Source organism: Falco cherrug, chromosome 5 (assembly GCF_023634085.1).
Source record: "Falco cherrug isolate bFalChe1 chromosome 5, bFalChe1.pri, whole genome shotgun sequence".
Taxonomy (NCBI): Eukaryota; Metazoa; Chordata; class Aves; order Falconiformes; family Falconidae; genus Falco; species Falco cherrug.
The window spans coordinates 92,196,736-92,219,545 of record NC_073701.1 but is presented as its reverse complement, the minus strand read 5'-3'; the positions used below and the strand labels follow the sequence as shown (position 1 = coordinate 92,219,545).

The window sequence follows — 22,810 nt, the reverse complement described above, 5'->3', positions numbered from 1 at the left end:
TGAAGTAAATATAAAACATGGAGGGATTTGCAGGTTGCTTGTCAGCAGCAGCTTTTAATCATGCAGTATGCAAAGTGTGTCTGAATTTAAAATTTCAACAGCCAGGACAAAAAGTTTAAGATAACACAAACCAAAAATCTTTAAAACACAGGAAATACAGAGAGTAACATCTCCCACACCCGCATGTCATCTTTTCCTACTACACTGCAGTAGGTATAGAGCCAGGTTTTGTCCTGTGTTTTCGCCAGTACTATACAAACTCTCCATTGAGAGCCACCGCTGGGCCCAGGTTGCCACCTTAGGAAAGAGACTGCTATAGACAAGAGATCAGGGTCTCTTCATTCTGGGCTAGCTGTGCAGCTGGTCCAAGCAGACGATAATAATAGTCCCTCTTGCCTCCAAGGAGGTAACCAAGAGAGGAGTTTAAAAGCCTGTACACCACTAGTGTGCTTGCTGAAGTTACTTCCCACTCAAGAGAAAAGTTTGCTTTACCCAGACTTACACTGACAAGACGAAGTGCACACTTGTGCCCCCTCCGTATGGCACGTATCGCGCTGCAGAGCTTCGCCAGGGTTACTCAGGAGATGGCTGTTTGAGAAAATGTCTTTGGAAGGACTGGAGAAGGATGTTCCCATCAGGCAGAAAGTTGAAAGTTGGCAGAAAAAGGGCTTGTAGTTGGCTGCTGGGTGGACTTTGTTAGTTGAATTTTACAAAACTTACTAAATTTGCATTTACTCTGGTAAAGACAAGGCTTGAAAGCCTGTCGTTCCTTCCTTCCGCACCCTGTTCATTGGCACCTACACGATCAGAAAAGACCTCATTATCTGATCTCCGACAGAGCAGTCCCAACCACTGTCTGAAGTATACTGTCCGGAATTGTCACCTGGGAGACAGAGTGCTTGCTATTTCTCAGCTGCTAGCTGAAGTCTCCTAGTTTTTCACACCTCAGACCAGGTGAAGGGACAGATTGGCATGCAAAGCTGGTAAGCAGCGTGTTATGAAGAGTGCATCTGTTGGCTAGGAGGAGAGGAGACAACACATGCTGTTACGTCATGTTCTTGGTAATTGTGAGGGGAACGTTCTGCCCGATCCCTTTTCAGCACAGAAGAATTTTTGAAGGTTTTTACATTCTCTTTCATTTCGAGATGTTTTTCACAGCTGAACTGGGATGACACAAAAATTAGTAGCAACTAATAAAACTCTTCGGAGAGGTGTGAGCTGATTCTCTCATCACCTAACTGTTCACTCTGCTAGACAGAACACATTTTGGGACAGCTGTTCTCCTTAAGAGGATTTAAAAACAATTTAAATGTCAATACAAGCTCCTTGGAACAGAAAGTATCTAAGGAAACCAGATGACGCCAACTTGAACTACAAAGTTCACAGCCATCCTTTGAGATTCACCAAAAGTCAATATAAGTCTCACTGCACACAACTGTTTTGAAAGTTTTAACAAAGAATCATTCTTTAGAATACCACCACTTAGGAATCTCTTATTCAAATTATCCCAGTTTTGCATACAAACATCAAAGACTGGTTTTTGAGGATATCCTCAAGAGAAGCAATCTCCTTTCATGTCTGGGAGGATGGGGGCTCTGGCAAGCTAGGGAAGTCCTTAGTTAGATGGCAAAAGACACTGTGCCGCTGGTAACTTCCTAGAATAATAGTGCCTTGTCTGGCTAAGGGAAAACCTCAGGGATGGCAATCCTTTTAGCCCTGGAAGACTCCAGTAAATGGGTTATTGTATGCTCACAGAACACCTAGTGCCTGGAAGGCACCAATTACCAGCACTTCCCTTCCCAGACATTTCCTCAGAGCTTAGGTGTCTCTCAACCTGGTGACAAACAGATCAGCCCTCTCAGTGGTGTGAGAGGGGTTTTAAGCCTCTAAACTTGTAAAGGAGCCAATCTGGCATTTTGAGCTAAACCAGCCTCTAGAATGACTAAGGGCTGTAATGTACAGACATCAGGTCTCCTGCTACACTTGATTCTTGGCCATTGTAATGTATGTGGCTACTTGCTACGCCAGCAGCACTTTGCAAAGGCAGCTGTGGTCAGGGCATGGCGGCGCTGGGGTATGGCATGAAGCATGGGTGTGCTGGGTTAGGCGGTTAGGCCCCCCAGGACGCTGCAGCAACTCTTAGAGCCTGCTGCTGGAGCGAGCTCCTGCAGCCCGGAGAGTGTTCACGTCTGTCCCCAGAGGACTTTGCTTGACCTTGAAGGTGTTCCTCAGGCTGGACAGTGCTAAACAGCAGTGAATTTCACTTCAAATAAGAACTTCATAATGGCTAGCTGTAGGCTTTACCTGTAGAGAGAAAGGAAGCCACAAGATGTTGCTCAGAGGCATTCCACAACTGCATTGGCAGAGGTGTCTCTTGCCAGCTACAGGGCAGCAGTTATCGCCCGTGCATGCATGGGTCACTTGCTTCACGAATTTGCCTGGCCCATAACACTGAAGTTGCCACTTTTGGATGAAAGCTCCATTTGAAAATGCACAAAAGGGGACACTGGGCTCCACTTGGAAACTAATTCGATTAAAAATGGCTTTGAGATCCAGATGTGCGTGAAAAGCACCATAACGATTGCTGTATTTTGCTGTCACATTGCTTTCTTGAAGGCAGGTCTTTCAGCATCTTGTTATTACAAACTCAGATTTTGACCGTTTATCTTACCCTGTGCCCTTATCAAGTATATATTTCAAGGCAGTTTGAGTAGTGCTGAACGTTTAGTGAAATCAGTTATCAAACAGCCAAGTAGTCCCACCCTTAGATGTTGTAGCAGTTAATTTGTTTCGTGCATAAAAATGAGATTCTAACAGATATTTCTGGAACCCCAAAACGTTGGTGAGAAGCCCAGAGGTGATTACAAATCAGGGGATGATGCAGTTTTCATACATTCCAAGGATCTCGATTGCAATAAGCATTTATAAAACCTTATGAAAAACACAGCACCCGTAATCACCACTTAAAGACATTTACGCTTCCAGATGATGGCAAGTGGCACTCACTTGCCCCTTGCTGAGTGATCTCTGCAGCATGGCTTGGAGGAGTGCCTATGCCCTGCACAGGCACTCGGCAGCGTTTAAATCGGAGTGGAGGTGGGGTTTTTTTGTTTTGTTTGTTTTATTTAGTTAGTTAGTTATTGTTTGCAGTTTGTTTGTTTCCTTTGTTTAACAAGTGTTTCCTTCTCTGGCTAAATTTTTCACGGACCTTAGACACGCAGCTGACGAACGGGATGGGTTTTTTAGCATCGCATCACCACTCTCATCCTAAATCATACCGCTGACCCTGAACAGACAGCGCATCCCTGTGAGGGGGCAGCGGCCGTGAGGCAGCGCAGCGGCGGCGGGCGGTGACAGGCGGCCCCGCTGCGGCCCCCAGCGAGCGGGGACGCGCCCGCCCGTTGGGAGCCCCCGCTGGGACCCGGCACAGGGGAAAGGCGCCCAGAGCCCGGGGGGCACGGGGAGACGCGGGAGGCCGCGGTGCCCGCCGGCGGCGGGGGGAGCCCCGCGGCAGGCCTCGGGGGGGCTCACCGCAGCGGGGCCCGCCTGCCCGCCCCCGGGAGGCTCTCCGCCCCAGCGGGTCCGCGGCAGGCGGGCCGTGCGGCAGGCCGCTCTGCCTCCCCGCCTGCCCGCCCGCCTGGCTGGCTGCCTCCGGCGGCGCGGGCGGGGGCGCGCTGCGGGCCGCAGTCCCCGGCGGGAGGTTGTCATGGTTTCCCGGGTCACATGTGTGCGAGGTTCCCCCGGCGCGGGGGGAGGAGGCGCCGCCGCCGAGGCTGAGCCGCTGCCCCCCGCGGATCCGCCCCCCGCCCGCTCCCACCTGCGCCGCCGCCGCCCGCCCCTTTCGCCGTTGCCCACGGGCGATCCGCCGGGCGCGACTCGTCCCCGGGCTGCGGACCCCCGGCCCCGGCCTCTTCCCCCCTCCTCCTCCTTTCCCCTTCCCCTCTCCCTCCCCCTTCCCAGCCAGGCTGCGCCCCCCCGGCCGGCCCCGGCATGAGCATCTCCATCCCGGCGGGGCTGACGGAGCTGCTGCAGGGCTTCACGGTGGAGGTGCTGCGGAGCCAGCCCGGGGACCTGCTGGAGTTCGCCCTCCAGTACTTCGGGCGCCTCAAGGAGGAGGCGGCGGCGGCGGCCAAGGCGGAGAAGGAGGCGAGCGGCCGCAAGGCGGGCACCCCCGCGCCCGGCCATGACAGGGGCAGCCAGCCGCCGCGCCGGGCCCCCCCCGACGCCCGCGGGGTCAACTTCGCCGAGGAGCCCATGCAGACCGACTCCGAGAGCGGCGAGGACGAGGAGCAGCAGTTCCCGGGTACGGGCCCCCCGCCGCGCCCGGCCCGGGGGGGAAGGAGCGAGCCGGCCGGGAAGGGCGGGCAGGGCGGGGGCGGCTCCCTCAGCTTTCCGGGCTCAGGTGGGCAGCTGGGGAGGGGACGGGACCGGGACCGGGACCGGGCGGGGCGGGGCGGGAGGGGGCTCCCGCTGCAGCGGCCCCCCGCGCCGTGAGGGGCGACCCCGGGGCAGCCGGGGGGCCGCGCACAGGCCGCGGTGGTCGCGGGCGGTGCGGGGGTGGCTGCGGGGCCGGTGGGCGGCGGGCAGCGGGGGCCGCGGCGGGGCACGTCGGCCCGGGCGGCTGGTGGGTGGGAAGGGGCGGGCTGCGCCGTTGGCCCGAGGGAGCTGCCCCGCGGCGGAGCCCACGGGAGGTGCCGTCTCCCGCCGCGATCTTGGCCCTCCCGGGCAGCCCCTTTGCGCGGCCGGTACCGGCGGAGCCCGCAGCTGTGCGGCTTAGCGCGTACGGGCCTGTAATACCCCTGACAGAAAACCTACGCGCTTCCTTCTGGTAAGGGCACAAGAGAGCAAATCCACGTTGTGTGATTAGTCCGGTGCTGCGTCTGCTTTAGAAAACACCTGCCGTGGGCATGTTACTGTATTTACGCCCTTGATTAAGCATTTCACGTAGATGTACTAATCCGTGTTTCAAAAAGTAGAGCACAATTGAAAACATAATTTCTTCCTGAAAGCCAGGGTGAGATTTTCTGCGTGCTGGAAGGGCCTGCGGAGCACGCGTGGCGGCGAGGCCGGCAGAGAACGCGTGCGGTACCCGTGTGTTGGAGGGCAGCACCTCTCTGCTGGCAGCTAATGACACCTCACCTTCGTGTGGCTGGTGGGCTTATGTAGGGGCTGTGTCAGCCCCAGAGGGGCTCATTTATGGGGCAAGTCGTAGCTGTCTCTGAAGGGTGTGTAGTGCTTGGTCTTTGTGTGGTGAGCAGCCTAGCTGAAGGGTCGGTCAATACGGCTCGATGCTGAGGGGTCAGTCGGTGGGGTTAGATGGAGAACAGAAAGCGCCCAAGCATCTTTACCGTTAGTTTATTTTTTTGAGAACAGCTTGAAATCCAAGTCTAGCTCATCAGATCATTGAAGCATTCATCCCTCCAGGTCATGCTGGAGGTAGATTTACTTAGTGGAGTACAGAAGCCAGCTGTTTGCTAGATGAGTAGCAGTGCAGTTTGTAAAATAATGTCTGATGTGCATTTCGTCAGGAAAAGAATACAGATGTTTTAAGAGCTGGGTAAGTTTTCTAAAGGCTTTATGTCTAAGACTGTCCTAAGACCCTAAAACTGTTGCCGTTCTCTTCATCTGTTCTTTGCAGCTATACTATGTGTATTTAAATGAGAACTCGAATCTGTCAGTGAGGTTCTGCAGATTTATGTGGTAATTTTGAACTTTAATGCTGATTATGTGAGATTAGTAAAAATCTGGAAATTTGTTGTCTTTGAAAACAGAAGTGGGGATAATGTGGAAGAACAAAATTATTATCTTAATTCACTAACACTAGACATGGTGTTAAAACATGAATTACTATAACACAAAACAGACTCATTGGTGAATGGAGAACTGGAACATTGTGTGGAGGGAAGTGCAGAAATGTAGCTTGATTTATTAGCATGTATGTATTACATACGTAAAACTTTACAGGGTGTTTTATGAAGCTTTCTAAGCTTTTCTAAAGAATACCTGTAGTCAAGGTTCTCTTTGTACTCTCTTTGTCGTGATCATGAAGAAGGGAAGCCATTATTGTCAGTATTCTCATTAAGGGACATGCTAAAATGACTTAGTTTAACTAACAGATGTACCCATTTGACAAAACCCCTTTAAAGTATTGCATTTTTAAAGTTTAATTGTATTATGGCTTGTAATCTCCGTCAGTTGGAATAATTAATAATTAAAAGTAACAAAAATGGAAATATTTGTGAAACAGTGTGGAAGGTGAATAGCAAGTTTTAGTAAATGATTACTAATGGTGTGCTTGTGTATGCGTGGATTGTGCAGGAGTGTGTATTTTAAATTCAAATTTTATGTCTGCCCTGAATAGGTATTCTTTTAGGTAACGTAACAATGCATCCACTCAGCCTTTTGTTAATAACTGAAAGCATAGACTCGCATTCAAATCGTTAATGGATTTAAATACCAATTTTAAAGCATATTTCTTTTGTGCTTTTGCTTTCTGTTTCTATAAGTAGCAGTTTTTAAGTTTAAATTGGAGGGTTTTTTCTTAAGAACTTAAGTTGGAGGGAAAATTTTTTTCTTTTTTTTTCTTTTGTCTTTATGAATAATCAGACTACTTCTGAATAGTCAGTTTTTCCTGTTTGTATACTGTTTTCATACAGGAGAGGAAAACAAAGCTTATAAGCAGATGTAAAATAAAAACCTCTGGGAAGGAGCTGAGACCTGGTGGTGGTATCTTTTCTTTGCTAAAACAGTGCACTTGAAATGTCAAGCTGATAGTGTTCCTTAATTATTTTAAACAGAACGTTGTTGAGTGCTCCTTGTAAATGCTATTGTCTCCAACCTTCCACCCCCCAGTACGTGTTTCTAAATACCTACAAGAACTGCAGTTGAACTCTTTGTCAGTATTAGTTTTGTCCTTGAAATGCATTTTGGAAGGTACATCAGCATTATCCTGTTTCAGAAATGACAAGCTGAGGCATAAGCTGTGTTTAAAAGAAGAAAACCTATACTCGGGATTGACTCATATGTGAACCATGAATTAAAATCACTTCAGGCCCTCTCCTGTGTCTGTTGCATCAGTTGCCAAAATTAAAGATAAAAGCAGTTACGTTGTCTGGAAGGAGAACTTTGTCATATTGGTGTTGTAGTTCTGAATCGGCACCTGGAGTTAAGGTGACCTCTGAAATGACATTCTTTTCAGAGAATTTAGATCATCCCCTTCTGAACACACAGCTTAATTTGGGAGTGATTTTTAGGTCTCCTAGTTGTTGTTTCGTTGGTTGTTTTAATATATGTTGTCCTACACGGGTGTATTAGCATTAATCAGTGATGACAACTAATTCCTACTAATACTAACAGCAATTACTAAATTGAATAGGACATATAATAAAAGAGCCCCTTGAGCAAATTCTTCTAACTTTTTGCAGGTTTGAAGTGCATCTTAAAATTTACTGTGTCTGGAAAAATTTGAAAATGCCAAGTTATTTGTTCTTTTACAAATGACTATATTTTACTGCTTACATGTTGATGTGCAACTTATTTAGATGGGTAACAACCCATGTCATTTGTAACAGCTGTTTTTAAATATTTGCCGTAGCTAAAAGTTTATATTTCATCTAGCCTTAATATGTATTAGGAGAGATGTTGTTAGAGGTAACATTGCTGTTCTTTAAACTCAAAAATTGCAGTGCTGCATGTACCGTTTGGCGTCACGTAGCCTTGGTTTACTTTGTTTTTCTTTTGTTTTACTTTGGTTTGTTTTGGTGTTTTTTGTCAGATAGTGATGCATTTTAACAGGAAAATACTACAGCTGTCCCTTTCCTCCCCTGTGTCCTTCTGTTGGTGTGTTGGTTGCTTTGAGTACCTTCCTTAAAAACTTGAGCTACAAAATGCAAGGATGTATCTCAGCTTCACCTACTGATTATGTTCAAATAATACAAGATCACTCCTTAGGTAAAACATACGTATTCTGGCTTACAGTATCAATGTTAAAGGCATGTCTTTGTTTTAGTTCCTTTATTGAGTCTGAATTGCTTTATGCATATACACAAATTTTGAAGTAATAGGTAAATTGTAGAAACCAGAGCATCAGAGAAGACTTAGCATAGAACCACATCCATGCTGGCTTTGTGATAATAAATGATATTTCATCAGTTCTACTAACCTTACTTATGGCTTTCTTCCTGAAATTAAACAAACCCAGAAAGCACTGAACCGTTTGTAACCTTCCTGCAAGTCTGTTGTGCGATGACAACGGGTAGATTAGAGCAGTGGAAGGAGTCAGTAAGAGCAAGGGGGCGATATAAAAATGTGTATAGGCTGTCGTAGGATATCGTTAAATCAGGGACCATACAGCAAAATGTGAATTTCTTAAGAATGTGTATATTCAAATTAAAATCTGGGTTACGATGGGTGGTGGCTGAAAGCATTACTGTCTGATAAGTGTTTAACCAACTTTAGGAATGAAGATTTAATAATTTCTACAGTCACTTACCTGAAATACAAGAAGAAATAAAGCATTGTTTGTATGGTTATAAGGACAAACCCAGTCAGGCGCCCGCTGGAGCAGCCTTACTGCAGATGCAGTTTAGTCAAGTTTCCAGTTACAGGTGAGTCCCTTGAGAGCGTGTGAGCGTGGCATTGTGGTGCACTCCTTCGCAAGGCTTTGGGCTGAGTCTCCTTGCGCTTTTCCAGACTGTCTGTCTGCTGTGGTTCAGAGCACAGTGTGTGTAAGAGACCATTCAAGGTGAATGTTTGGGAAGAAGACAGTTTTCTGGGAGGGAATTAGCTGCGTGGGTGGGTGCCTTTCTGGTTCAGTGGGTCTTGGTAGGCAGGGGATGGCTACTGGCCACTCTTACGTAGTAGTCACAGTCACAAAAACTCAGAGTTTTCAATCCTTGTTATAAATCTTCAGAATAATAGAGCTTTTTGAAGTAATGGTTTCTGGTATTTTTGACAGGAGCAAACTAAAATATTTTCTTTGTGTTAACAGTTATTTTAGGGAGCAAACCTGGGCAAGTTGGCAGGTAGTGTCTTTTTTTGTAGATCCCTTAGTTTGACCCAGGTGGAGTATTCAGGTTGGGAAAACTGCAGTCCAAAAACTTAGTTTGTGAAAATTGTAAGCAATTAAGCAACTAAAATTGTGAACTTGTAATGGGTAGCATTAATAGTCCTTGTGGTAAGGACTGTGATTCCCTCTCAGACGTGTATATATGTGATTGTAGATGAAAAGCATACTTTTTCTGTAACCACTTTCTTTTTTTTAAAAAAAGTGCGTTTGTGTTAAGAATTTAGTTGAAATGATAGCAGCCTCCACTCAAAAGTATATATGTACCCCTGCTCAAAACAAAAGCGCTCATAAGTGAAGGTGTCTCTGCCTGCTATTATTTTGTTAAAGTTTGTGTGTATTTAAGAGAAGCAGGAGAAAATTTGAAAGAACAGAATGTATCTCCAGCTTCTTTTTCTCTAAAGTAACAACTTGAAACTGATTTTTGCTGGCTGCTCAGCTCAGAAGGAGAGCAGCATTAATTCAGTAAGTATAGGAAGAAATAAAATTTTGTTGGCATGAGTTTGCAATGATTGCATTATGAATGATAAGGTATAAACAGTGTCAGTACTAACATTTGCATACCACTGCTCCGTTTCTTGCACGTATCATGTCTGTTTTAAAGAATTGGCTTCCTCAGCAATGCTCTAGGAGTTTTGTGTTACTTGCTGACTTCAGTTCAGTTTCCCAGAGAAGCTGCATGTGTTTTGTTCCCTTTGTTTACTCCTGTTTATACATCTACATGAATGAAAAAAACAACTGCCTTTTTAAGGTGAAGAGAGTAAAGATGAATCCATGAATGTCAAGAAGGTGCCTGCTTTTAGAATTTACTCCTACTGAAGTTATATAAAACCCAACATAATGGCCTAGCATTTGTAACCTGCACAGACAGAGGTGCTTCATGCATCTGTCAGCAAGTTAAGCTTGGTTAAATACATCTATATCTCAGAGTTTATCCCCAATCTGTTATGCAGAAGTATTGCGTTCTGTTCTCTAATTCTGTCGAATGAGAAACCTCAGTCTGAGGGAAATCTACCTTAAATAGTCAAATCTCTGCAGACTTACTGGCCTTAGCTGCTCCTATAAATCTGGAACATATGGTTTGGAAATTGCGCATTTAGGTCACAAGGTACAGATTAATCAAGGTATGGGCTGCTGCCCCGCTTTTGGTTTTCCAGTATCAAAGATGATCTCTGGATTGGGAAATTTCATTTGTCAGGACAGTGATGAAAGAAGTAAGAAGGCAAGGTGGAAGGCAGGACATAGAGGCAGAAAAGGAGTTTGTGTGTGGTAAAGGAAAATACAAAGGTAAAAAGCAAGAGGAAGGAGGAGGAACAGAACTGAAGGGGAGGAAGAGAAAAGAACAGAGCGCATTAAATTCTCTGCTCTTATTTTCTCTACCCAGATACAGCCCTGGTCTCCTTGGATATACATCCCAAATTTATGTCCTGAAATTTTCTGTTGAAATTGTTTCGCTTATAAATGTGTTTCACAGGAACACAAATGCAAACAAACTAAAATTAGTGGTCAGTGCATTGTATGAAAATGAACTTGGTCATCTGATGTTGAGAGATCTTTTAAGTATTTTTGACGTGGGTCATCTGTCATATTGCTATGTCTGGAGACTCATAACACCTATATTCTGTTGAGTGTGTATTCTAATGAAAGTTTCAACTTAAATTTTAATGTAGAATCCAGATTCTTCGCAACCGTTTTCTGTTTAAAAAAGAAACAGTAGTGATCATCATCAAGAAAGTCAATAGGCATGTGGGTACAACCGCAGGTACAATTGCAGTCTTCGTAGAGAGCTAAGAGGGTCTTGGTGCTGATGGAAAAATGAAATATTGTGTAGTATCTAACAAACACTTCATGAAATGTCCCTTAGTGCTTAATAAAAATCAGAGTGGTTATCTCACCAACTATTATTTTAATGGGAATGCCTGGAAGTCATGCTATAGAAAAACTATTCCCGCTCCACGTTGCAGCTCTTCTTTTGAGCTTCAAGTGAGTGTAATTTTAGAAAAGTTCTGTGCTTTAAAAAGATGAGTGATTTTTTAAAAAGTGAATGATGGGAGGGAGAAGGCTTTGAGAAAGAGAGCCATTTAAAATGGCTCAGTATTCTCTGCTGCTGGAATAGGTTTTGACGTACATGAATTAAAAGGGGTTGATCTTACTGCAGATGATACATTTATCACATGGTCTTTTTTTATATTGTAGGTTGTTACATGGGTGTAGGTGCATAAAAGACAAAGTCCATGCATGCATGAGTTACTACGTGCTAGGTGAATCTATTAAAAGAAATGTGCACCTATACAAGTAGGTATTATTCCATAAACATCTATCAATGATGGTATTGTTTGAAAGCAGCCTTATGAGAATTCTAAAGGAAATAAATACTCTTTTTTTTTCTTGGATGATGACATCAATAATGCTTGATAGCTTTATGTAGAGGTTTTATACTAAAAGCCCTTACCCTTTCAGGCTAACCCTTTCCATTGCTGGGTAGGAGTGATAACCTGTTCACTTTATGGAACTGAACAGGATGTTCTTACTGTGAATTTTGCTCATGACAAGTAATTACAAACTTCATTTATTTATTTATTTATTATTTATAGAATACAGTTTTGTTCTGTAGATCAGCTTTCAGTTATAGTATCTAACAAGATGTTGTTAAGAGGGTGAAGTTTGACTTTGAGTGTCCTTTGTTTTCTTTTCTTGTTTTACTTTTCTAATTGACTGGCTTGATTACTTTTTTCTTTGAAGAAATTCTTCATGTTTGTCAATTCTACTTTTCATTTAAAAATTTGAAGAGCTCTATTTTAAGATTTTGTGCATTTGGTAGCAGAAGTACTCGCACAGAATTTCTGTTTGCAGTCTCTAGGCAGTGCAATACATGAATCAAGATTTAAATCAATATGGCAAGTAACCTAGAAGACGTATGGTTTTGGGGCTACATCAAAAAGATGATGCTAATCAAAAGTCTGGTGCCTCATTCAGCATTTTAAATTATACCATGCCATAGAAAAAAGCGTGAGATCTGAAATGAAGGGGGATGTAGACAGGCAGGGGTGCCTGAAGTGCATGGCAGTAAAATACAGGTTGTAGTCACAGAGTGAAGTTTGCCACACTTTCTATAAAAGGCATCCTTTTAGCATTGCTGCTCAGAAAAGTAATTTATGGACCATAGATAAAATGAGGAAATCGTAAGGAATGAAACAATAAAAAATTTCCAAATTTTAGTTGAGTCAGCCTTGCCTCATTTTTCTGTAACACTCTGGATAATGGAAGGCAGTGTGGTAAAAACCATACTGTAACAACAGAGGGACTTTTTCACTTGTATGTTTGCCTCTTAAATTGCTCTGCTTAATGATATTAAGAAAAAGTCATCAGAGCAAGAATTTGTAGCTCAGAGCTTGAGCAGGTAAAAACTGACAATGAGAATAGCTTTCTTACACATACTGTTCCAGTTATTTGACTAAAGTGGTTTTTGTAAAGCTGGGCTAAAAGGGTCAATTAGAAAATATTATGAAGACTTCCTTAATGGAGGGACTAGAAAATTGCTGTATAAAATATATTTTGAAAGGAGAAGTAACATGATCTTTCCTGCTCGGAGTTGTTCCAGATAACATCCTGCTTGTATAATAGAACTTTATAACAGCCTCAACCTCTTCTGAATCCCTGTGATGCAGATTTAAAATGTGTTTATATAAATAGTGATAGTCTCATCATAGTATAACTTTCTAGCAGATGTATCTATTGTAAAATGTACTTGACAGGAAGAAGAGAAATCCTTGCCCAGCACTGGAAAGAAAACATTCCTTGCAAAGCTTCAGTGTAGACTATAAATAAAAGATGTACAGAATCCTCAGTGTTGGGATGATTACAAGTTGGAACCAAGTGTCAACCTTCAGACTTGCTAGCCTGAGAGCACAGGCTGAAAGGTTAGGTGTGTTTTCTCATTTTGATTTTAATGATAGGCTTGTTATGCTAGTGTAAAAAATAAAATCCCTTGCCATGAATTTTAAGGCATTTGTAACTGTTGCAGGGCATGGGTTAACTTGAACTCAGTCTGTCCATGAAAGCATTGTTGTGTCGTTTTGTTGGATGACCCCATGAATGGGTATATATTGGACTTAGCTGGTCCTTTTAATTTGATTCCCATTACTTTCATCACTGAACTTGTTCCCTGTTCGATTCTGTCTCTGCAGCTCTAACACTGCTTTTCATTGGTGCTTAAGGAACTCCATCATTCAGCCAATAATTGCCTTTGGTAAAAAGTGCAGACTAATGTCACAAGTCCTTGAAATAGGTGTTGATCATGGAATTTTAAAGTTTTGCTTTTTAAGGTTTTGTAAATGGATGTGTACAAGGTAGTAAATATATTTAAACACTCTTTTTGGATTAACAATGGTTAAGAACTTTAATGACAAAAACTTTGTCTAATGGAGAGCTGGGATCTGAAATTTCTTGTTCTTTTCTGAAACTGTGATACTATCGCGCAGTCGGAAACAAGTAAGATGTGTACTATAGATGTATGTTAAAATTTTCTTAAGGCTTTGAACACAATGTTTTACTGCCATTCTAATAAAAAACATTTTTTCATAATGAATGAGTTTTCAAAAATGTAGTTCTTAATAGTAGACACTATTAAACATTAAAGGGCCAAGTTTTTTGGGGTTTTGTTTGTTTTTTTCATTTATGCCTAATTTCTGTTGAAATTGAGGAGTTAGGATTCAGTACTTTCTATAGATCTGCTTCTTCATAAGTCTTTTTAGTACTAGACCCAGTCATCATTTTCTCTTAAGTTCTGTTTTTTCCCCTGTTTTTAATGCACAGTGTTTTCTCTTTCCAGCCATTTCGTTCAATACCTTTGAGTAATGTTCAGGAATCTTGCTCTAAAAGCCATCTTTTAGCTGGTAATTTATCTGTCTCTATTGGTTTTTAATAGGTACTCAAAACATGAGAAACTCTGATCTAGCCTTCACCACTACATTATTTAAGCATTTCTGAGGTAATTTAAATATAAAGTTAACAGCCTGCCTTCCTTCCTGTTGCCTCGGTCTACAGGAAATATTACTTAATAGCTAATGCATGTATAAAAAATTGGTCTGAAAGAAGGTAGATGGTTATTTGGTCTTGGATACTGCTAACTTCAATTCTTGATAAAAATTTATCTGCATATCCTCCTTGCTAATCTGTCAATTTTGTCCTTCTACTGGAATGTAGCTGCTGCTGGCAGTTGAGGTGGGAGTAGATGCAGATTCATTTCCATTATCCACCTTGCAAAAAGAAGTAATTTGTTCTTCTGGTTTTGCTTTCTTAGAAACATTAATAAAATGGAGTCGCTGTTTGAAGTGCACTCTTAATTTGCCGTCTATCTGGAATATATTGTCATATGAACATGGCCTCTCTGTAATTGTTTCAGGTTATGGCCTCAAAAAATTGAAAAAAGAAGAGAAACAATGCCATGCCTTCTTAAAGTCCATCTTTCAAATCACTGCATTCAGCACAGATGCAGGCTGTGGGATGTATAAAGAGATTGGGAAGTCTTGGGATCTTGGGATGTCTCAGTCAAGGAACAGTTTAAGCTTGCGAGAGGAAAGGTATGCTTTCTGTGCAAACATATAAGTGTTTCTCCTTTGACTTTGTGTTTGGGGAGTTTTGGGAGTGTGGCACAGCCTCTAGATTGAAGGTTCTTAACATGAACTTCTCTAAGTACTACTGGAAAGACCCGGTGTTCATGCTGCTGCCAAGATTGGATGTCATTGATCCATTTCCACCAAAGAGAGGGTTTTCTTGGGGAGGTTATATGGAGCACAGAAATAAAGCAATGAGTTGCAACCTACTTCTTCAGTCTCAGCTTTTTTTTTTTCCTTTTTTTTTTTTTTTTCTGAAGGATCTTTCTCATGCACTGAATTTAAATAAAAAAAAGTAAGAGACAGTAAAAGACAGTGGCAGCATTTGTTTTTCCACCTTTTGTTGCTGTTAAAGAGTATATAGAGTGTTTTGTTTTCCTCCTTTTGCTTTTTGCAATATGTAGAATTAAGAAGGTTCCTTGACCTGCTATTTAAACAGAAGCTTAATCAGTGGCTAACATCCATTTTCCTTGTTTTGAGATATAGGCGTATTTGCAGTTCTGCTTGGCAGTGATGGAAGATATATCACAGAAACATGTGTGATCACACTTGTCAATCGAAAGGAGGCAGGTTGATATTTACAATTCCAGCATGACACTCGCTGTCTTTATAGCTGTAACACCAGATAATGGAAGGCAATCTGGGAGTGAGTTTAAAGGTGCATGTATAGGCTGTTCAGGAAGAGAGACAAGTTCTCTTGGATCCAGACCATTGTGGTGACCTTGGTATCAGCCTGTACATCATTAGGTGCTTAATGGAACATATTTTTTTTTGGTAGAAAAATGTTTCCCTGTCTAACTCTGGATGAATTCTGTCACTATAGCATCTGAATCATTGACAGAATCAAAACAAAGCATGCAAATTTGCTTCAGAAAGAAATGGCCGTAAATCCTACAGGTTAAGGAGCCTGTTAGTACTTCTCCCTAATAAAGTATGCCCTTTGTTACTTCTTCTGGCTCGGAGGTGACAGAGCCAGGGTCCTGTTCTGGGGTGGCAGAGCCAGGGTCTTGTTTTGGGGTCCATGGCCCCCCCGGCAGGCTGGGCACAGCAGAGCCTTGTCCCATTGGGACAAGGAAACTCAACCATTGACCAAAATATTATTTGTTCTTCTTACGTGCCTGGAGTTTTCCGTACTTTCTAAGATGTGGTTTACTTCTGAGGAAGGAGTTACCGTTTGTGGCTGTGGTAGAAGTCAGTACATTGCAATCTGATCTCTCACCTTCAATGTTTATTGCAAGTTCCTCTTCAGTGGATTATTTTTTTTTAAGTTTTCATATTTTATTTGCTGAAGTTGTTACACAGTTGCTTGTGAAGAGACACTGAACATACAAACTGGCATATGCCTTTATTGTTTCTTTAAGTCACAGTGTAAAAATCATAGTGTGAAGTTATTCCAGCACTGGGTTGGTATGCATCCGGTTCGGTTGGGGTAAAACCAAACCAAAACATGTTTTATGGCCTGAAAGAGACAGTTGGTGTATGGCATTGTGTGTATTGTACACTTGCAACATCTAGTTTTATTCAGGAAGTACATTACAAAAGGTACGTTACAGTGCTGAGAATAGAGGCAGCACCTTCAGAGCTATCTGGCACTGATGACATTCAGAGCTGTCTAGCACTGACCAGCTGGCTGGCAGGCCAGGTGAGGCAGGTGAATACTGAATTTATGTGAATTCTTTCAGTTAGGTACTAGTTTGGTATCAGATAAGTTTCTCAAATTAGTAGGAACTTTTTTCTTTGAGGCTTTCTTCATTGTTAAATTTAATTGGAATTGTTCGGCAAGTTCAGAAGCTAGTAAGAGCAAGCAGATGGGTAATGTAGTGGTATAATTTTTTTCTGTGAACCAAGACAAAAGAAATCAAGCAGGAAGCAGTTTTCTTGAAATGAGGTAGTTATTACTGACAGCAAATAATAGCAACAGAGTATGCAATAGTCCTTATTGCTTTTTTGTTGTTGTTAGAAATTAGCTTGCAAAATGAAATTACTCTTGCTTGTTTCTGGTGTTTGCATAGTTTGTATTGAAACTAATTAAAAATTGACAGGTTGGGTTCTGTGGAAGCACACCCTTTCTTCCCAAGTGTCAAGAATAGAAACATAACTGCTTTTACACTTAAGGCAGTAACCAACACCTGGAAAGTAATAAGAACCTGATTATTGCCGAGAAGTATTTCTTGGTTGTTTTTGTTTTGTTTTCATTTAGAAAATGGACAAAGTTCAGAACATAAACACATGGGCTGGTTTAAAAATGTAAAGGCAGAGCCAAGAAGATTTACGCATTCATTCCGGAAACTCTACTTTATATTTACTTCTGGCTTGGAACTGACATTGTTTAACTTGCGTTTTCTGCATTCCAGGACAAAACAGTTTATAGAGGCTTTTTTTTTTTTTTTTTTAGGTGAAGGGATGAATTTAGCTTCTATCTCGATGCTAGAGGTTTTTTTTTTTTTATGGAGTACATCTAGGTAGTAAAGTTTTGCTTTATAAAACTAGCCTCATACTTTTTCTTGCACAAATTGTGTAGTAGAGTTTCAGGAGTTGCAATGTTTTCTAAAGATAACTTCTCTTAGTGTAGTTTGTTTGACACTGGGCTCTGTGTTTATAGAGTGAGGAATCAAATGCATATAACCAATTGCACTTTAAGGAGTGGAAAGAAGGTTGAAATTTTGTAACTGGAAAGTCACAGAAATTCCAGTTAGGGTATGAGGTGAAACTCGCTACTCAATATGAAACTTGCTTTTTTTCTGTTTTTCTCATGATTAAACTTCAGTCATAGTTCTCAGTTTTAAAAATTTATTTTTGGTCATGAGTAGTCTTGATTTCTAAGATAGTAAGTATCACTGTTATTTGACTACTGTTTTCTATTGGTCAAATCCTACATATTTTATGTAAGTGGTTTGATTTCTAAGAAACTTCTTGTTTTAATAGCGAAAAGGAGAATTTGTCTGTGGAGCTGTGAAACAAATGAAAGAGGCATGTTAATTAGAATTATTGGCATACCTGTAAAACTGGATAGCATTCATCTATAATACCTCTAGAAATTTTAACGTCATGATACAGGAACACTTACAGGGCCTATGAACCTATATGCTTTAGAAAATATATACACATCTATTTTTATATGCTGGCCTGATGAAGCTCTCATTGTCTGCCAGATTGATAAACACTTCAAAATGAGTATGTATGGTGCTGTATATATGTATAGTAACTGAGGGCGACTTTTTCCATATCCTACCAGTCATAAGAGATTAAAAATTATGCAAAAAAAATTATTTAAATACTCCATGGGTCTGGGTGGAATCCACAAGACAAAGAAATTTGCACTGAAGTCTAAGGTTTGGTCTTTTCTAATCTCATCCCTTGATAATCATCCTTTATGGAAGAAGAATGATCCAGCAATTAAAAACAGGGTTCTGAGAGTTAAGACAAATTGGGTTGAATCTCCACGTGTGTTACAGGCTTGCTGTGTGCCTTTGAGTTGTTTGCACTTTATGTCTGAGCACATGCTGTAACTTGGTAAAATGGAATATTTGCCATCCCCATCTTTGAGGGACCTTTGTAGCAATATGTGTGTGAAGCATTTTGAGGGGCTCGTGTAGCACTGTTTGCCTGTAATACTTCAAAAAAACCTAGCATCTAGAGTCCAGGGCCTAGCTGATGCTAGAATTTAAGAAATTTTTGTCTGATGCGTTTTTTTTTTCTGACCAAATATAGAGTATAATGAATTTATCTTTCACTGAAATGTGCAGGAATATCTGAATAATCAGCAAAGCTCTTGTAAACAGAGGAAACCTGGGCTACAAAGGTCACTGATAAAAAGGAGTACCAAAACTCAGAAAGCTTCAGTGCATTTTGCCATTGTCCTACATAGATTATATCTGGACCAGCTTGCCGCCTTCCAGATTTTATCGTAGGAGAGTGCTATAAGGTTGTTGATAACTTCAGTACTGTGCTCTAATGAAGAGTATATTCACAAATGAGCATGAACTCATCTAGGGGAGCTTGGGGGCAGAGCCATGGGACTCTGGGGTTGGAAACTCTATAGGAGCCCGAGTGAGGAGAAGGGAGCCGGGAAAGGCAAAGCTGTTTGCCTGGCCAGCAGCTGCCCCAAAGGGGGTTGGCTGTTGTGGGGAGTGGAACGTGCTGGAGATGGCCTTGGGTAGCTGCATGCCAAACAGCCAGTCCTTCTCAAGCAGAGCAGACTGTCACAAGCACAACCTCACGTGAAGGGAGTGCAGAACTCCCTTGTCTGCACGCTGAAGAGATTGCATTGCTTAATATTCCTAACTCATACCGTCGTTTACCAAATTGTTTATATAAAAGGCAGTTTGTGGTTATTAATACGGACTCCTGCCGTATAACCATTACAGAATCCTGCATTGAGCCATGTGTTCTTCTGGTCATGCTTAACATGAAGGTCACGTACAGACCCAGTGTATGAATTCTTGTCTTGTGTTGGTGTTTTTAAAAACAAAAAGTTATCCTTGTTTGTAATTTTTTTTCAATCTGCTACTAGGTCAAAAAGTAGAATTAAATTATTTTTTTATTGTACAAAATAATTTTTAAAAGAAAAATTATCAGGAATACTCCTCATCTTGACTTCTAGTAACCTAATGTCCGTGCTGGGAATTGAAGTTAAAAGTAGTGTTTGTCCTAAGTTTATGAAGTTGAGTATCCTTTAATTTCAGAAACTTTCTGAAGCAGTCTACATCCTTTTTTAAAAAAATTTTTTGAGAAAGCAAGGAAGAAATGTTAATTTGTTAAGTAATTTACAGAAGTGGATTTTATTTTTTTTCTGCTGAGGGTATAATGTAAAAGCATGCATGTTGGGAAATAAACTCTAGCCTGTCTTTGTGGATACTTGGAGTCAACTTGGAGTCAGGTGCCCTACTTGCTTTTTAGCGTGCTTGCTTGCATATTGACTTCAAGAGAAGAGCCTTTAGTGCTTGCCCTTGGAATATGTCATGGCCTGAGGAATAGGGCTTTTTTTTTTTTTTTTTTTTTTTTTTTTTTTTTTGAGATGTGGGTTGCTAGTTTGTATGTAACTAGTCAAACAGACTCATCCCTTAGTTTTTGTTTCTCCCTTTTTGATGTAATCTTGACCTTTCCTGTTTACCTGCTCTAAAAGAAGTAGAATTTGTTGAAAGGCAGTGGTGGCTGGAGTTGGACACTAGACAGGCCAAGTACCACTTCACCAGACACAGAGTTAAGGGTTATTGCCATGTCCCCAATGCAGAGCTTGAGCAAGACTCCAGATCTCCAGCTGCATCTGTTGGTCTGCCTTTTTCGTGTATACTTCCCTGTTCAGTATCCAAATCTCAGGTTATCTGCCCAGGTAGGTAACTGTAAATAGACAACATGCAAAAGTATGTGTCAGGCATCTTGGATGGGCGTGGAGGGAAGGGATCTTTGAGTCATGACCACATACATGTTTTATGATTTGTTTTAGCTCTATTTCAGGTAACGGTGTCATTATCAAATGTAATTTTGTTAGGGAATCCAAATGGGGAGCACGGTGGATTTTGTTTGTGTTCTTTTTTTTAAAGCCCTCTACTGGAAGACCATTATTTTATGCCAAGAGTTATTTCATTGCCTGATGACTAATCAGCCCGTTGGAGAGTTTTGTTATCAAAAGCCGTGGAAAGTTGGCCCCTGGTAGGAATCTCACAGATAGTTATTGAAGGAAGTCAGGACTATGTTCTCAAGCTTTGCTAGCCGGGAGCAGAAAGAAATGGGAGTGAAAGTGACTGTGATACCAAAGTTTACTTAAAACAGATGTGACTTTTTAAGTGCTGGCCAAATTATTGAGCAAAATGGAGTAGCACTGAAAAATCCACTGCTTTCCATTACTAGACATTTCTGAATGTGACCCATAAGTAATGGAGCCATAAGGCATAATGGGATTTAGTTTTACGTCATCTCATAGAATGCTTTTAATGCTACTGCAGTGTAAGAAGAAAACAAATGACAGAAGATAGGTCTTTGTATGTGCTTTGACTACTCCTTTTCTTGGGGGCCATTGTGCTGGTGCTACCAGTAATCTCTGTTTCACGGTAACACTACAGAAGGTACTGAAGTGAACTGGTATCTGCAGCTTTCTTTGCCACTCCTCACCTCTCTTGCACAAGTCCATTGGTTCAGGACAGAAAAGACATATCCTATTAACCTGTCCATAAGGTCTGTTCACACTGAGATCTCTTTGACCTCTCCATTCTCTTGAGAGAGTTATTTGGTTGCAAAGGCTCCATAATTGAAGCACAGGTACTGACTCGGCAAGAAGCAGTTTGAGAGTAAGACTAGATTTATAAAAGGGCTCAAGTGACAGCATTTGGTATCATTATGCCCAAATTTTACCTTTGGGACACAAACTTCTCTACACCAAGTTAGGCAACTGAGCTCTATATTAATTATCTTACGTGTATTCTGCGTAGGCTGGATTATAATCCTGGATTGTTCTGGGGAAGTTCTGAGTTGTTACCACGGAAGAGAAAAACCAGTTTGAGCTGAGTGCGGGCCTGGAAAAAGAACCTAAACAAAAGCATTATAACATATATACGCTATGTTGTTTGCTGTTGTTTGTGTCTTGGCACTGGGACAGTAATGTGAAACAGCATGGTTCTGTGTTTGATCATGGTCATACAAATGCTGGCACAGTTGTATCAAGACTGAGTGCAAGACAGAAACTGTGCCATGCTGCATATTATGCTGGGAGGTGCAACATGTTCTGCATGCCTACATTTGTGAGAAAAGGGGTGGCTGATGGGACTGTCATGTTCCAAAACTGAAAGTTGGCTCTTCAAGGGACAGTTACGGGATCAGGGTGGTGGTGATCATGGAGTTGTGGTCCGTGTTTTGTTTGCTCTTTGTTCAGTAGCTAGCTGTCACGTGGCAATGGGTACAAGGGAGGGTGCTGCCTGATCACTTGGAAAGTGGTCATCCCTAATAGCCACCATTATTTACCTGCTCAATTCAGGGGAGTAGACAGCCAGCTGTGCGATTTGGGAGGTGCTATTTGTAAGACCTTCAGTTGATATCCTTCCAGGTTACAGAAACACATTAGATAATGGACTTTGCTTACATAAGTTTCTGCAGCTTTTTTTGGCACCGTTGACAGGATGATATGTGTATGCGGTGTTCCTTTGTGTGATTCTTTATCAATAGGGAGAACAATGATTTGTCCTATTGCAAGTCATGGTAGTTCATTTTTGATGGATTTTTGCCATTATCCACAGTCCTGCAGTTGGTCTGGCAGATTTCACGATGTCTTCAGTAGCGCCCGCATTGCTGGTGCCATGTTGGCAGGCCAGTGTGTGGCTAACTCAGGATTAAGCCTGTGAAGATTAGTGGAGTCACTTAGGTATTGCGGTCACCAGGGATTCTTTGGTGGCCTTCTCTACCCTTTTCCTTGACTCAGAAAGGCATCATGAAGATCAGCCTGAATCACACCTGGGCTCTCTACAAGTTAGTGCATCACCAGTAGTCTTTTGGATGTGGATAGTGGTTTTTACTGTCTGAAAGGGAGGTACAGGCTGGTATTATTAAAGATGGATCTGTATCCTGCCCTCTCCCTGGAGTCACGTTTGCATGCTGTCTGCATGTTTGCAAGAGTAAATGAGAACAGATACTGTAAGGGTACCCAAAGCCTGTGCTGAAGCAAGCGCAGCTACCAGCACTAGCTGTGCTTCGTTCACGTGCCCCTGAGAACTGGAAAGTCTAAACCATGAAGGGTGCTTTGGCTGACAGCTTCAACATAATTCCTGACAGTTTGCGGTAGTTTAGCATTGTACATTATGGGAGGTTTTTCTTTTCCCTTCTCTCTCTCCTCTCTCCTCTTCTAACCTTTGGCTCAACCTCTGAAATCTTAACATTGTAGGGTTTGGTAGCCCAGGCTTTTATGTTGCTAGTGTTCCCAAGCTTGCAGCCTGACTAGTACTGACTGGCTGAGGGTGTATTATCATGAATGCAAGAGAAACTCCCTATAAGTACACAAGGTTCTTAAAATATGCAAACTTTTAAACACACCTCAAGTCCAAAATCTTGAATTTCACCAGGAATTGAAATAAGCAGGCAATGTAGATTGCAGATCATACATATTGATGTACTTTTTCATCAAGGTACTTTGTACCACATGTTT

The 22,810-nt window shown here is 42.0% G+C and overlaps 1 protein-coding gene across 3 annotated transcripts in view; it reads left to right on the top strand.

Moving 5' to 3' along the window:
- Positions 1-3,739: 3,739 nt before the first annotated feature.
- Positions 3,740-22,810, top strand: part of PRKAR2B (protein kinase cAMP-dependent type II regulatory subunit beta) — a 93,981-nt gene continuing 74,910 nt past the window's right edge. The window contains exon 1 of one of the 3 annotated variants that reach the window (XM_055712359.1): positions 3,740-4,402. In XM_055712359.1, coding sequence (XP_055568334.1) covers positions 3,991-4,402 — 412 coding nt within the window. In that variant the 5' untranslated portion in view covers positions 3,740-3,990. The remainder of the gene's footprint in view (positions 4,403-22,810) is intronic. The other 2 variants (XM_055712357.1, XM_055712358.1) reach the window with 2 other exon arrangements.